General features: G+C 66.4%; 2 protein-coding genes across 2 annotated transcripts in view; one reads left to right on the forward strand and one right to left on the reverse strand.

Annotated features, from left to right (window-relative positions):
• PTP4A3 (protein tyrosine phosphatase 4A3) overlaps window positions 1–10,760 on the forward strand; it is a 33,569-nt gene extending 22,809 nt beyond the window's left edge. The window contains exons 2-6 of the mRNA XM_032415843.1: window positions 3,914–4,795; window positions 6,858–6,950; window positions 8,569–8,699; window positions 9,273–9,347; window positions 10,212–10,760. Coding sequence (XP_032271734.1) covers window positions 4,691–4,795; window positions 6,858–6,950; window positions 8,569–8,699; window positions 9,273–9,347; window positions 10,212–10,329 — 522 coding nt within the window. The 5' untranslated portion in view covers window positions 3,914–4,690 and the 3' untranslated portion in view covers window positions 10,330–10,760. The remainder of the gene's footprint in view (window positions 1–3,913; window positions 4,796–6,857; window positions 6,951–8,568; window positions 8,700–9,272; window positions 9,348–10,211) is intronic.
• Window positions 10,761–13,712: 2,952 nt separating this feature from the next.
• Window positions 13,713–14,667, reverse strand: part of LOC116639598 (maestro heat-like repeat family member 5) — a 72,590-nt gene continuing 71,635 nt past the window's right edge. The window contains exons 29-31 of the mRNA XM_032416109.1: window positions 14,392–14,494; window positions 14,124–14,198; window positions 13,713–13,855 (exon numbers count right to left, since the gene is read on the reverse strand). Of these exons, the coding sequence (XP_032272000.1) occupies window positions 13,758–13,855; window positions 14,124–14,198; window positions 14,392–14,494 (276 nt within the window). The 3' untranslated portion in view covers window positions 13,713–13,757. The remainder of the gene's footprint in view (window positions 13,856–14,123; window positions 14,199–14,391; window positions 14,495–14,667) is intronic.

The following is a 14,667-nucleotide window of genomic DNA, read 5'->3' on the forward strand; positions in this document are numbered from 1 at the left end:
TGCTGATTGCGGGGGCCAGGCTGGCTGGCTGGGAGCTGGGCTTGGAGCCGGGTTCCCAGGAAGGCGAGGCCTCCTGGGACCCTGTGTGCTGGGGGCTCTATCCACCCTGCTCCACCTCTCTTCCGAGGGCCTCTGGGCTGGCCAGGGCAGGTACAGCGTTGACTGTGATGCCAGGCTCCACTCTTGAGGCTCATCATCTGGGGGGCGCTTGCGTCCTTTACATGGTGCTCCCAGGAGGGAAAGCCAGGACCCTGCTGGTGGGGTTAGGCCCAGACCCTGGGGGCGGTTCTACCTGGGAGCATCCCAGAGGTCCTCTTGGTGAGAGTGAGAGGGATGTGGAGACAGCTCTCTGGGTGACCCTCTGCGGGCTCCTGGTCTCAGTGACTCAGTCTCCCCATCTGCACACAGCAAGGGGTGGGTGGGATGACGGCAGCCTCCCCCAGCTGTGGTGAGGATTCAGTGAGGGCCAGTGGTGTCTAGCACACAATAACGCACAAGAAGGTGCTCAGGAGTCCTCGGGCGTGAGGCTGGAGAGCTGGGCAGGGGCCTAGCAGTCCAGGTGAGGTGCTGGGCACTCACCTGGTGGGCGTCGGCCTCCCCAACCCACCTGCACAGGGGCACCCCCTTCTCATTGGCAGCCTGGAGAGTTCTTCCTGCAGGCCTTTGCCTGTGCTGAGGTCCCCCCAGCACCTAGTCCTGGGTAGACCCCCTCCTGCAAGAGGGGGCCCTGGGGAGCCCCAGAGGGTGCTGGGGAGGGCATGCACAGGGTTGATGGGCTCCTGCTCCGACAGGCAGAAGGCAGAAGGCAGGCGCCTGGGCGGCAGGGCCCCGCCTCGCCACGGTCTGTCGCCCTCCCCTCTTGCATTTCCCCTTCCTCCTGCTGCTTCCTCTCTCCTGCCCGGCCCTCCGCAGCCCCTTTGTTTGCCTGGGCGCGCTGGCCGGCCTGCGGTTATATTTAGGCGGCAGGTGTGGGAGCCACAAGCCCGGTGGCCAGCCGGGCACCGGCCATCCCGCCCACGTGATGCCCGGGCGCTATAAATAGCTCCCGGGCCACGGGGCCGCCGAGCATCCCAGGGAGGCCGGCGCGCCCCGCGCTCTGGGTCTCCGCCCCAGCCCCCCGCCTGGCCCCGCACCGATGGAGGCGGCGGTGGGACGCCTGTGTGCGTGTGCGTGAGCGAGCCAGGGTGAGCTGGGGCGGGTGTGGGCCGGGCATGCGGGGAGGACCTCAGCCTCAGCCCGGGGAGGGGACTGCACCCCTGGAACCAGCCCCCACGCGCCTCGGGGCTCACGCAGCACGGGACGTGGTGGCCCCCACCCAAGACCCCACACCAGCTGCCGGGTCCCAGCCCTGCCCACGGTGCTCCCACACCCCTGCTTTACCTCTCCTGGGACCTCAGGGAGCTGTAATCCTCGGCAACTCCCCAGATCATGCAGGGGTCTGGGTCAGGAGGGGCTGGCCCTCTCTGAGCCCTGTGGGTTCAAACAGGCTGTGACCAGGAATGCGGGCTACAGCCTCCCTGTACCTGGATTTCCCCCCTTACAAACTGGGGTTGAGTGTTGTCCTTGCCTCCTGGACTTGAGATTGAGGAAACCCAGACAGTCTGTCTGGTCAGGGCCCAGAGAAGGTCCTGCTGTCTGTCCCTGCCTGTTTACTGATCTGCAGACAGGGAGGACTATGGTCCCCTAACGGGGTCTCCACAGGATGGCTGCTCTGGACGCGGCAGAGGGTTCAGGGCCTGCAGGTGGGAGGAGGCTGGCTGGGGCCCCAGGAGCGGGGTTATGGGCCCTGGGCAGGAAGGCCAGAGGGGACGCATCGCGTACAGTAGGCCCCTTGCCTCATGGTGCTGGGCCTGGGGGGTGGTTGCTGTGGCCAGCTTGGGTCACCCCTGCTTAGGGGCCCTGGAGCCTCGCTGGCGGGGTGTGGTTGGGAGGAAGGGCCCCTCTCTGCGGGCTGAGGCATGACTGCCTGCTCCCACCTCGGTGTGGCGGCCCAGACTCTGCACAGACAAGTGGGGTGTGTGGCAAGACCCCAACCCACCTTGGCCCAGACCCCTGACCCCATTCTAGTCTAGATCGTGCTCCCTGTCCCCCAGCCAGTCTAACCCTGCCGATAGGGGTCAGCTTCAGCCTCAAGGTGACAGTAGTGTGGTCCTTCCTGCCCAGAGCCTTCAGCGCTGAGGACCTGTTCAGGGATACTGCGTAGCAGAGCTAGGCCCTCTGCTCTTGCCCATGGGGTCTCCCCCAGGTGCCCGGCATCTGTGGGCAGCGAGGTGACTGGTCAGTCCTGCAGGGAGAGGTCTGTAGTCCTGTGGCTTCCTTGAGCCTTTTTTCCTCTTACTTTCTGGTAAACACACGCATGCACACACACGCTCGGGAGCACCCTGCTGCCCCAGGAGGGACAGGTGTTTGTGTGGTGTGCAGGGAGCCTGTGGCTGTCTCTTTCTTCACCTGCCCTCTGAGCTGAAGCTTGCTCTGGGATGGCTCAGGTTTAGGGCTGGCTGAACCAGGACAGGCTTCCTGCCCTCTGCCTTTCCCCCAATCCTGGGACACTCCCCATTCAGCCCTCCCAGGACCCCGGCACAGGGCAGAGGGCGAGGTGTGTCACCTGTGCCCTGAGCCCAGGAACCCCAGGGCCGCTGGTCCCTTCTTACCCGGGGTCCCAGGCCTTGGGTGCTTCCTGCACCTCGGCTGAGACTCTGCGGGCTCTGCTTGCCTGGTGGACAGCTGGAGAAGGGGGTGCTGGGGCGGGGACAAAGGTAAGAGGTGGTGGGTTGGGGGACGGAGGGCCTGGCCGGGTGAGCAGATAAGAGTGCCGTGGTGGGGTTGGGACCACATTCAGTGGCTGGAGGGGTCTGCTGACCACTGGGTCACAGCTGGAGGGACCACGGGGACATCTTATATAACTTCTCATTGTGCAGGTGGGGAAACTGAGGCCATTGATTGCCCAAGGTCTCCTAGCCCATCTGTGGGGGCGGGGGTGGGGTGTGGGGCTGGGTGCGCCTGCTGGGGTCCCTGGCCAGGAACTTTGGGGCCCAGAGAGGGAGAGACAGGTGTGGAGATGCTTGATGGCTGTCTCAGTGGCCCCGCAGCGTCCCTCCCTGGGGCCATCACAGTGTGACCCACTCCTGGCCCCCTGCACTGTCATGCGCTGGCATGCGCCTGGGGGCCGGCTGGTCCTCTGGCCGCTGTGGTCGGCCTCTGCTTCTCCGAGCTCCCCAAGGGCAGAGGCTTGTTTACTCCCGTGCCTGGCCAGCCCTGTGGGTGAGTGGTGGAGACAGCAGAGGGGTGGAGGCGGGCAGGAGCCAGAGAGTCCCACGGGGCACCCGTGAGACATGTTTAAGGTGGCTTACGGCCGTGAGCGGGGCTGCAGCCCCCTGTCCCCGCTGCGCCCCAGCACTTCGGCAGCCGTGCCTGAGCCCCTCTCCCGGAGGACTGGCCGCCCCACAACGATCTGGGCTCCGGAATTCCGCAGAGGCCTGGAATTCCACAGAGCAGTGTGACTGTCCTTGGCTGGGGGTGGGTGTCTGCTGGTCACAGGCTGCAGAGGGGGGACCAGGCTCAGGGGGGCGGGGGCAGACCCCTGTTGCTGCAGACTGCTGTGAAATCTGCTCATTGGGGGGGGTGCAGCGCGCTCCTGGGGTGTGTGTCCCTGGAATCCCTCCCTCTGTCTTTTTCCCTCCACACTGCTGGCCGTCAGGGCTCTCTGAGACCGCCCTGGCGGGAGCTGTTCTTCCTGTACTCCCAGGTGGGGAAACTGAGGCCTGACGAGGGTCATTCACTCAGCACGGTCCTGTGGCAGGGCCCTGGGGAAGCTTCTTCTGCGGCGTGGGGTGGGCAGACTCGCAGCCCTCCCCGGAGGCAGGGGCTCCCAGTGACCCCTTGTCTGTTCATTTTCTTTCCGGTCCTCCCACAGACGTGGCCTGCTGCTGACCAGACCGGGATTTATGGAGAGGGCCTCGGGGGGCAGCTCTGAATACTGCCGGGCCCAACATCGCTGCCACGCCTGCTGCTGAGGAGGCCCCCGCGCCTCTGGCCCTCACCATTGCCCTCGCCCGCCGATGGCCCCTGCTGTCCGGCCCCGGGCCGGCTCTGCCGCCTGAGCCCCCGGGCCCTCTCCAGGACTCGCAGTACCCCGATGGGGTAACGTGACAGAGACCCCGAGTGTCAGAGCCGCCCACCGCCACGCCGCCGCCTTCCACCCCCACCCCCACCCCAAGGCTGCCCTGTGCGTTAGGTTCAAGTTCGGGTTTCGTCTGGTCCTTGAGGGTTTGGGGCCCGCCTTGGAGCGCAGGGGGTCGCTCGCCCATCCACCGATGCAGACAGCGCTGGGCAGAGCCCCGGCGGCAGACTCACTCTGGGCTTTGTGAGGTTTTCTTGGCCGGGCTTTGGTTGTCCTTATTTTTACTTTTGCCCCTCATTGTTACCCAGCTCCCCGAGGCGGGGGTGTGGGCCGCCGCTCTCCCCTGGGGGCCTTGTCTTTCCTTCTCTTGTAAAGAGCTGGACCCCGCTGCTCAGCTCCCCCACCTCCCAGGCATTTGCACAGTATCGGTGCGGGCGGGGCGGGTTGCCAAAGCGTTTTCTGTCTGTCAGACGAGCACAGGGATCTTGGTTGCCCCGGGGTGTGGGGGGCTGGCGGGGGCCCTCCCTGGGTGCAGCCCCTGCCTGGGCCTCACCCCGTCTTCGGAGGAGCATGGCGCGGATGAACCGGCCCGCCCCCGTGGAGGTGAGCTACAAGAGCATGCGCTTCCTGATCACGCACAACCCCACCAACGCCACTCTCAGCACCTTCATCGAGGTGAGTGGGGCCCGAGAGCTGGGGCGGGGCTGGGTTTGGGGCTGTCAAACCAAGTACTGCGCTTCGGAGCAGCACGGTCGCCGACCCCGGCGGGGGGAGCGCAGGCTGTCCCGCGGAGCTCCGTGTGAGGGTCAGCAGCCCCCGGGGCCCTGCAGGGTAGGACGGCCGGGGCAGGGGCTCCACACTAAGTAGACAGAGGCAGGCTCAGGGGTAGGAGCAGCGGGTGTTGCCTCCTCGGACGTGGCCTGCGGCTGGAGCGGCCTGGGCTGGCTCCTGGCCTCTGTGCGGAGGCTGAGCAGGAAGGGGGGTCCCACGGTGAGAAGTGGCCGCTGCAGCAGCGGGGGCAGGCGAAGTTCAGCTCCACGGCCAGCCCAGGCTGCAGGAAGCCCGCTGGCTCTCCGGGAGGCCTTGGGTTAGAACAGACGGGGCTGGAGGCTTTAGGGAGCCGCTGTCTGGGAAGAGAGGCTGGGTCAGAGTCTGTGCTGGCCACGAGGAGTGGCCACCGTGGCTGTGAGCAGATGTGTTTGCAGAGCCTGCGGCTGCATGTAGGTCATTCGTGGTCTCAGACCCTCAGCCCTTCCCTCTGCAACGTGAGAGCAGCCCCGTGGGTGCTCGTCGTGATTAAACAGGGACTTGGGCACGAGAGGACCTTGAACATTATAGAGGGAGGCAGGGGGCCCCCTGCCATCAGGGGCCTGGGCCCTGGACACTGTGTCGAGAGCCCTGCAGAGGAGGGCGGCCCCTCTTCACAATGGGGATCCTTGGGGTAATAGCAGGACCTGGGGAAAGGCTCAGCTCAGCAGTCAGCCTGTGACTGGGCTCAGGGGCTGTGTGTTGCCAGGGTCAGGGGTCAGGGCTCAGAGTGTGACCAGGGTCAGGGGTCAGGGGTCAGAGTGTGACCAGGGTCAGGGTTCAGAGTGTGACCAGAGTCAGGGCTCAGAGTGTGACCAGGTCAGGGCTCGGAGTGTGACCGGGGTCAGGGCTCAGAGTGTGACCAGCGTCAGGGCTCAGAGTGTGATGAGGGTCAGGGCTCAGAGTGTGACCAGGTCAGGTCTCAGAGTGTGACCAGGGTCAGGGCTCAGAGTGTGACCAGGTCAGGGCTCAGAGTGTGACCAGGTCAGGGCTCGGAGTGTGACCAGGGTCAGGGCTCAGCGTTTGACCGGACTCAGGGCTCAGAGTGTGATGGGGGTCAGGGCTTAACATATGACCGGGGTCAGGGCTCTGAGTGTGACTGGGCTCAGGGCTCAGGGTGTGACCAGGGTCAAGGTGAGTCTGTGTTGAGGGTCAGGGCTCAGCCCTGGGCCGGGTGGCTTCCCCTTTCGCTGCGTGCACAGAGGACTTCTGAGGTGACCCCGTGGCCTCAGAACCCCACCCACTTTCCTGTGCACTGCATTCTCAGCATAGCGGTGTCCTGCCCTCATTGTGTCCGGTGTCCCCATCGCATGACGAGCAGGGTCCAGCTCACACTCCCAGAATAGCTGCTGGAGCAGGTGGGGTGGGAGCAGCCCCAGCATGGGCTCCTGTGGAGTGGACCCCCTGCTTAGAGGATAAATATAAACAGCCTGGCTGTGAACTGCCTGGACCTTTTCTCTGGTAGCCTGGGGCTTCCCCGCCGGTGTGCAGGGCCTGGCTCCCTCCCGTCACCATCTGAGCAGGTGCCTGTCCCTCGAGCTTCTGCAGGCCCTCGTGTGGGGTCCAGCTGTGCCCTCAGTGGGACCCGTCCATGAGACCCTGGCCAGGAGGGCAGCTCAGGCCACCGTGTCCTGCCCCTGCTTTGTCTGGAAGATGCTGGTGCCATGGGGGGCTCCTGAGCACCCAGGATGAGGGTAGGAATGTGCTGGAAGCTGGGCTCATGGCGGGCTGGCCACACTGCAGTGAGAGCAGGTGGGGACAGCCTGCCCGGAAGCATCAGGAAGGCTCCTTCCCCCCATAGTGAGTCGTTGGGCCCGAAAGCCCGCCCCTGGTGGTTCTGCTTGGCATCAGCCTTTCGGTTCCGTTGAGGGGGCGCGGCCCTGCGCCCTCAGCCCCAGCCCAGCCTGCCTTCGTCCTCCCTCCCCGCCAGGACCTGAAGAAGTACGGGGCCACCACTGTGGTGCGAGTGTGCGAAGTGACCTACGACAAGGCCCCTCTGGAGAAGGATGGCATCACAGTCGTGGTGAGGGCCTCGGGCGCTGGTAGCACTGCTGCTGGGGGAGGGAGGTGGGTGGTGTGGGTGGGCCTGGACTGGGAGTGTGCAGCCCCTTGCTGGGAGGCCTTGCTGCGTGCCACCTGCACACCCCTCCCCCCACCCGGGCATGTTGGTGCCCGGGCCACATGATGCCGGGGCACGTGTCTAGAGTGGCTGAGCTTTGAGCTTGTCCCTGGCCAGTGGGGCCCGGGAGGCGGGCGCACGTGCCGATGCACAGCCTCGGCTCCCGAAGCGAGGTCCCCCCAGTGCTGGGGCCACCGCCGCTCACCGCACAACAGCCCCGGTGGGGCTCTGCCAGGGCGAACCTGAGGCTCAGGTCAGTCGCTGTCTGAGGCCACAGAGCCTGGGGAGCGGACTGTCATGAGAGCACCCCCCCGCCCCCCAACCTGGTGGCTGCAGCTGTGACCTCCACGGCCCTCGCTGTGCAAGCGTCCTGGGCAGGGTGGAAGAACGGGGCCCAGTGACTCCTGGCCAGCTCCTCGGGGCCGGGGCTGTCGGGGGGCTCCTGCGTGTCTTGCTGCCTGCTGTTTGGGGCGTGTTAGTGGGCAGTGCTCTGGGGGGGTGGGGAGGGCAGGCGCACCTGGGCTGTCCCCCCGGGAAGCTCTCTGCGAGGCTGTGGGGAAGGGAGCCTGGGAACTGTTTCCTTGGTCCCCTGGCCCTGGGGACCCGAGAGCAGGCAAAGGAGGGGGTGGCCGTGCTGCCACCCGCCTGTGGGACGGGCACACGGCTGTGGCACTCCCCCAGCACGGGGCTGCCCAAGGCTCGGAGTGGGGGTGGGGGCAGCCGGGAGTCCAGTGGCCCCCCCCAGAAGATCCCTTAGTTACTAGCTTTCACTCGGGGACCCGCCTCCCCGTCAGCCTTGGTGGGCCCGTGTGGACTCTGGCTTGGAGCAGTTCCCCTCTGCCCCGCCTGAGTCTCCTTCACCGGGACTTGGCATCTCGGTCCTCGGGGCAGTGACCGGGGCGGGCTTACCCTGCAGGCTCGCCTCGCCTCTGCCCGAGTGCTTGGGGAGGTGGGCGGCACAGCCAACTTTTCAAAACCGAATGAATCCCCGAGTGTCTGGAGAGGTCCCAGCTGTAACTGTCTGGAATCCACTGCTCAGAACAATGGGGCTCACCCTAGTGCCCTTCCTTCACTCCTTCCCGGTCGGTAACCGGGCTGGGCCTGCTTTGTGCGGCTGGGCTGGGGGCTGGGGACAGGAAGAGGCACGTGTCGGCCATGCTTGCAGCCCAGACTCCTTGGGCCGGCTGACCCAGAAACACTCAGGTTGGTAAGGGTCAGGCTGTGACCCTGGAGTCACAGCGCGGGCTGGCCGGGAGGGGACGTAGGGCTCACTGTGCTCAGGAAAGAAGAGGGCGGGGTGTTCTGGAGGGCTTCCTGGAGAAGGGGACAGCGGATGTAAGCAGAAGAGGATGAGGAGCCTCGAAGTGGGGACCGCATGCCTGGCCAGCTCTCTGCCCTCCGGGGCCTGCTGTCCCTCACCCTTGTGGGATCCCTCTGTGTGCTTCTCAGAATGCCGACCTTGTCCCGGCCGGGGGCTGACCGGCCCGGGCCCCCCAGTCTCACGGGCTTCTGCCCTCCACAGGACTGGCCGTTCGATGACGGGGCGCCCCCGCCTGGGAAAGTGGTGGAGGACTGGCTGAGCCTGCTGAAGGCCAAGTTCTGTGATGACCCTGGCAGCTGTGTGGCTGTTCACTGTGTGGCCGGCCTGGGACGGTGAGCTGGGGGGCCGGGGCTGACTGGACCTCAGGATCCTGTGGTCCGCCACGCTCTTGCACGGAGGTGCTGGGCCCCCATCACGTGACCACAGGGAAGCAGTCCTTCCCCAAGTGAGACCCCACTCCCTGTTGCTGGGATGCAACGTGGCCCCTGTACTCAAGCTGGGAGGAGCTGCCAGCCCGCCCCCCAGACACAAAGACCCCCTGCAGCCAGGTGTGACCGAGTGACCCGGGCAGTGCACCCCCAGTTTCAGGCCAAACACTGGCAAGCGAGGTTGATGGCCAGACACACCCCCAGCAGCTGCCCTCCCTCTGACTCTCCAGCGCGCTTGTACCCGGGGAGCCTGAGGCACAGAGAGGGAGCCTGGCCCACCTGGGGCCACGCAGCAGGTGGTCGGGTTCAGCTGCCACCTGTGCCCTCCGTGGGGGAGGGGGCTGCACTGGGGGAGCCTGGGCAGGTTTTTGGTGGGTGTGAGGGTGAAGGCATCACCCTGTGCCTTCAGTGATGGCCCATCAGGGGAAGGGGCAGGGGTGCCGAGGCTTGGTGACCCAGCCCTGCGTCTGCCCCCAGGGCCCCGGTCCTCGTGGCACTGGCTCTCATCGAGAGCGGGATGAAGTATGAAGATGCCATCCAGTTCATCCGACAGTGAGTGGCCGGCGAGGGTGGGGGCGGAGGGCAGTTGGTGTGCGCTTGAGGGTCTGGGTTTAGGGGGCCCTTATTCTGCACCTCCCCCATCGGGCCCAGCGTCTTGCCAGTGGGCACTCCTGACCCCTGGCCACAGGGTGACCTCAGAGATGTCCCCAGTCCCGTGCAGCCTCACGCTGGGGTACCGACACACTCGTGCGGGCCCCGTAGCCAGGCCCTCTGCCCGGGTGAGGACTGGTGCCTGTGTGTGGCTCCTGGTGCCGGGAGGTGTGGGTGAGGAGGGGCTCCCAGCTCCGTGGCTGGGGTGAGCACAGGCTGCAGGGCCGGGCAGGTCCAGACCCCAGCAGCGAGCACAGCTCAGACTGGTCCCTCACTTGGATGACCCTTGGACGCGGTGAAGTGGGGGCTCTGCTCAGGGACCCGGGGCCCTTGGTGGGCAGCCCTCCTCCAGTGTTGCCAGTCTCGGGGCCGGAGGCCCTCTGGAAGCCTTGCCTGGCAGACACGTGTCCCTTCTACTCTCACTTCATTGGCCAGAGCAAGTCCAGGCTACGCCTGAGGTCCTGGGTGGGCGGGGACGGATGACCTCCTGAAGGGCATCCTGTCACCTGTCACCGGAGGACCTCCCTTCCTCCCTCCCTCCCGGGCTGCAGAGATGCCCAGGCTCTACCCTGTGGCCCCGTAGGAGCCCGTGGCCTGGGGGTGGGGTGGCACCCGGGTAAACCAGGGGGCCTTGGGAGGGTGAGCGCTGTGGGGGTACCTGGAGGAGGTGATAGCAAGGGGAATCGAGGACCAGCGGCCGTGACAGCAGGTAGGGGAAGGGTGATGCCCGTCCTGCCTGACCCCACCCCTGTCCCGTCTCCCCAGGAAGCGGCGGGGAGCCATCAACAGCAAGCAGCTCACCTACCTGGAGAAGTACCGGCCCAAGCAGAGACTGCGGTTCAAGGAGCCGCACGCGCACAAGACCAAGTGCTGCGTCATGTAGCCCAGGGGCTCCGAGCAGGGACCCCGTGCCCCGCTGCCGCCGGCTCGCCTTCTCTCCCGGACCCTCGGCACCCCCCGTCCACCGGGTCCAGCTCGCCCTGCGTGCCCTGTGCCGGCTCCTTCCTCTGTTTCTCCCCGTGTGTCTCCGTGTGCCCGAGTCCGCCGCTCTGGGGACCCGCGCTTCCCTTCGTCCCCACAGCCCTGTCTCTCTGAGGCTTAGTTGGGGCCCTCTTGCCCCTGCCCGCCCACAGGGTCCCCCGGCAGCTTTCCTCTCAGGCTCATTTGTCAGGGAGCAGGTGTATTTTTTAGCCACTGGGCCTGACCCTTCCTCCACGGCCTCTCGCCCTGACCTGTTCTTGGCACTTTCAATTACTGGGTCTGGAGACCGTCAGATGTCCTGGACACTCGAAGGCAATAAAACAGGACCCCGTGGCTGTGTGTGTCTGGAGAGCGGGGTGCAGGGCCGGGTGGGGTGGACGGGGGGCGGGGGGGCCCCGGCTTGGGAGACTGGGTGGAGCCCAGGGAGGCCGTCTGGCCGGCTGCACTGGGGCTCCCCCTGGCGTCCATGCTGGGTCCCCGCACTCCCTGGATTAGGGGCAGGGGACATCCCTGATGTAGCAGAGCTGGCACCACGCCCATGTGACCTGCGCAGGCCCAGGTGACTTGCTATTTTTTTTGGGGGGGGGGCTGGGGCATCAGAAGGCAAGGCCGGGTCACCAGTGTTGCCCCTCTGCAGGACAGGCTGGGGCTCCCTTGGTAATTCTTTAGGGCCTTGTGTCTAGTGGGGTGGCCGCTCAGTCCTGCCGCCACCAGGTGTCCTCATTTCAGACTTAGAGGCCCAGAGGAGGGCGCAGATGGCGGTGGCCGGCTTGGCTCCGATGGAGGGACACACCATGCCGCTGGCCCAGGGAAGGGAGGGGAGGCCAGAGGGTGACCCCGGGGCCTACGGGGTGAGTGAGTCTGAGGGTGCAAGAGGCCGCCAGGCCTGCCTGGGGGCATGCACGGCCGTGCTCACGTGCCTCCGCATGCAGATCTCCCAGGGTGGGGGCCGGCCCTTCCCTGTGTGGGGGCACAGCCGGGAGGAGGGGGCCCAGGGCTGGCCTGGCTGGCATGTGGAAAGGCTGGGGGTGGTCTGTGCCAGAGCCCCTGCCCCCAGGCACTGTGACCCAGCGGTGGACACCACCCTGGCATTCCTCCCCGTCCCTGGGACACAGTGCCCGTCTTAGGAGTCACAGCTCCGGGCCTGGCATCCCCACCTCCCACCTGCGTCTCCATGGCCTGAGCCTCCCTCCCTCCGCCTGCACCCTACACACACTCTGGGAAAGGTCTGTGGGGAAGGGCTCCCCTAGCCACCTGGTTGTCACCCCTTCTGTTTCTCCCAGGGGAGGAAGCGTGCCCAGGAAGGGCAGGGGCCGGGCCTCGGCAGAGTCGTGTGCTTGGAGGCAGGTGCCCTGCCTGGGCCCATTCTGCTAGTACTTGCACGTACGGCCCTGGGGGGGTGGCGCCTATGTGAGCCGCCCCTTCCTCGGGGCCCTGGGGGTTGGCCAACGGGGACACAGGCCCGTCCTCTGTCTCCCGGGCTGCTGCAGCGGGCCGGGCCGTGAGCTGTTACCACTGGTACCATTAATGGGGTGCCCTCCATGTGCCCGGCTGCATAGAGCCCAGCTGCCCTGCTAGGTAGGAGTTGGGCCCCTCTGCGATTCCAGATGCAAGGCTTATCTGTCACGTCACTGTCGGCTCCAGGAACCCACTGGGTCCAGGCCCACCAGCTCCAAGCTTTCACTGAACCAGACTTTCCAGAGCAGAGTGTGGAGGAGGCCCGCCTGCCCACCACCCAGCAGGGGCCAGAGGATGATGCCCCCCTTTTAGGGGTCCTTTTAGGGACCACAGCCACCAGGCTGGACTAAGGGGACTCTGTTAACCCACTCCTTGGTTCTGAAGGAGCACACCCCCCATGCCCCAGCCAGGGGATTGGAGTACCATGGAGGTCAGTGCTCAGGATGGGGGTCGGGAAAAGGCACCCCCCCAAAGTCCTCGGGTGGCTCTATTCAGAGATGGACAGATGGATAAGAAGGGGCCTGCAGATCCTGGCCCTCTCTGGGCTCCCAGGGGGAGAGGGGGCCCCCAGCTCGACCAAATGAAACCCATCTGAGAAGCAAATGCGTGCTCCATGAAGGTTGCTGTATTTTTTCAACCCACCATCCAAGTGGCGGGCCTCCCCTGGGCCAGCCCCGTGCAGCTGCCTCCCTGCCCCGAGGGGCTTACAGACTCTGGGGGGTGCGGTGGGTGAAAGCCTGGAGTGTGTCTGGTGCAGGGGAGGGGTGGCTCAGGCCCCGGGGCTGAGGACGGGTTGGGGTGGGGGCTCCCTCCGGTGGGGCTCGTCCTCAGAGGAGGGGGCAGTGTGGAGGCCCCCAGGTGGGAGAGAGTGGGGAAGGTGCTGCACGTGGAAAGAGCTTCCTGAGCAAAGGTGTGGAGGGGTCAGTGTGGGCACGTGACGGATAAGGCTGGGAGGGGCCAGCTGGTGGGGGTCCTGAGAGGGACAGCCTGGTGGTGAGGCCCTAGGAGGAACTTCAGCAGGCAAGGGAAAGACCCATCTGCCCATTTCACATGTGGGGAAACCAAGGCTGAAAAGGGAGGACCTGGCTGAAGGTCAGGCGGGCCTCCAGGTGGCTGCCTGGGAGGTGGGGGTCCCTGCCAGGGAGGGACCTCCTCTGGACTCAGCCCTGCGAGGGCTCTCAGGAGGAAGGTCTTACTGCCCATTTTACAGATGGAGTAGCTGAGGCGGAGCGGGCAGAGACCGGTGCCTCAGGCCACACAGCTCATGCGGGCCCCGCTGGGAAGGTCTGGCTCCCACCCAGGCTGGGTCTGCTGCGAACCTCAGGTGCCCACGAGGATAGGGGTCAGGGTGGAGGGAGACCTGGAGTCCCCTGGAGGGAGGCCCGCCAAGGGACCGTTTCCCTACTGCCAGCCCCTTGGTGACTCTAGAGCTCCAAGCGAGAGACAAACTGAAGACTCAGGTGTGGGGGGAGTCCTGGTGAATGACTCCATCCCCCTGTGGCTGCCCTTGGAGGGCCTTCTCGGCGCTCAGGACGCCGGCGGGCCATGGCGTGGGCTCTGGTCAGGTGGAGTCCCCCTGACCTCCACAGCTGTCATTTGCGGGACCCTGCCCAGACTTCACAGTTTGTCTCTAGGAGACCTGGTCTGCCCCCTGTCCCCTAGGCCTGCCAGTGTCCCCTGGGCTTGCCTCGTCTTCTGGGGCCATGAGGTGGTGGGCAGAGAGCAGACAGGTGTGACGCTTCTTTGTTGAATCTAGATCTTTCTTTCAAATGGAAAAGTGTTATGCAACCCAGCTCTGTGTGGACAGGGCGGGGCTGACCGATTCGGTGGGCACAGGGGAGGAAGAGGAGGGTGAGGGAGGATGGCTGGAGGTCACTGCGGTCTGGCTGCCACCTTCTGAAGGAAGGAGAACTGTCTGGTGGCAAACTCCCGGATGCCGGGCTCTGGGTCTTTTTTGAGATCTTCAAAAGCTCCAGGGGAGGAGACACAAGTCAGAAGTGACCCGGGGTCCTGTCTGCCCACAGCCCCGTCCTGGTGGAGGGAGCCTGGGGTCCGGGCCCCTCCTTCCAGCAGGGGTGGGGGCGGCAGCGGGACGTCACCCAGACCCCACCTCCTCTGCCTCCCAGGCCTGGGGTGCTGCCCTCCCCAACCCCACCTCTTCCTTGGGAGCCTCAGGTGGCGTGAGTGGGTGTGAGCCCCCATCTCACACTCGAGGTGGGGGGACGTGGGGTTGCTTACTGGAGAACAGCAGGTTTGGGTCGACGCTGTTCACCATCTGAGACACGGCCTGGGGCTGGTAGCAGAGGGTGTGACCTGTGTGAGGGATGGAGGCGCCGGCCGGTGGCGGGGGCTTGCTGGCGGCTGGGGGCTCAGACCCCCTCCTGCCCGTCGGGGCCGCTCGCCCCCACCCCTCCTCTCTGCCCTCCGTTGCGGCGGCCTGGCAGCTGAGGCGCAGGGCGCTGGGGCAGGGCCGGCCGGAGGGTCCGGAGCCCGGCCGCCCGCTCACCTATGAAGAGCGCCGCCCAGGTCCTGACGTGCTGGTGGCGGCTGCGCAGGGAGCCGAGGGCCTGCGCCAAGTGGATGCCGAACTCCTCCTGGCTGTGCGCCATCTGGCCGGAGGACAGCGCGCCAGGCTGGCTGGACCGCGGCCCCCGCCCCTGCGGCCCCCGCCCCCGCGGCCCCCGCCCCCGTGGCCCCCGCGGTCCCCGCCCCTGCAGCCCCCACCCCCGCGGCCCCCGCCCCTGCGGCCCCCACCCCCGCGGCCCCCGCCCCTGTGGCCCCC

This window comes from Phoca vitulina, unplaced genomic scaffold (assembly GCF_004348235.1).
Source record: "Phoca vitulina isolate PV1807 unplaced genomic scaffold, GSC_HSeal_1.0 scaffold18, whole genome shotgun sequence".
Lineage (NCBI taxonomy): Eukaryota > Metazoa > Chordata > Mammalia > Carnivora > Phocidae > Phoca > Phoca vitulina.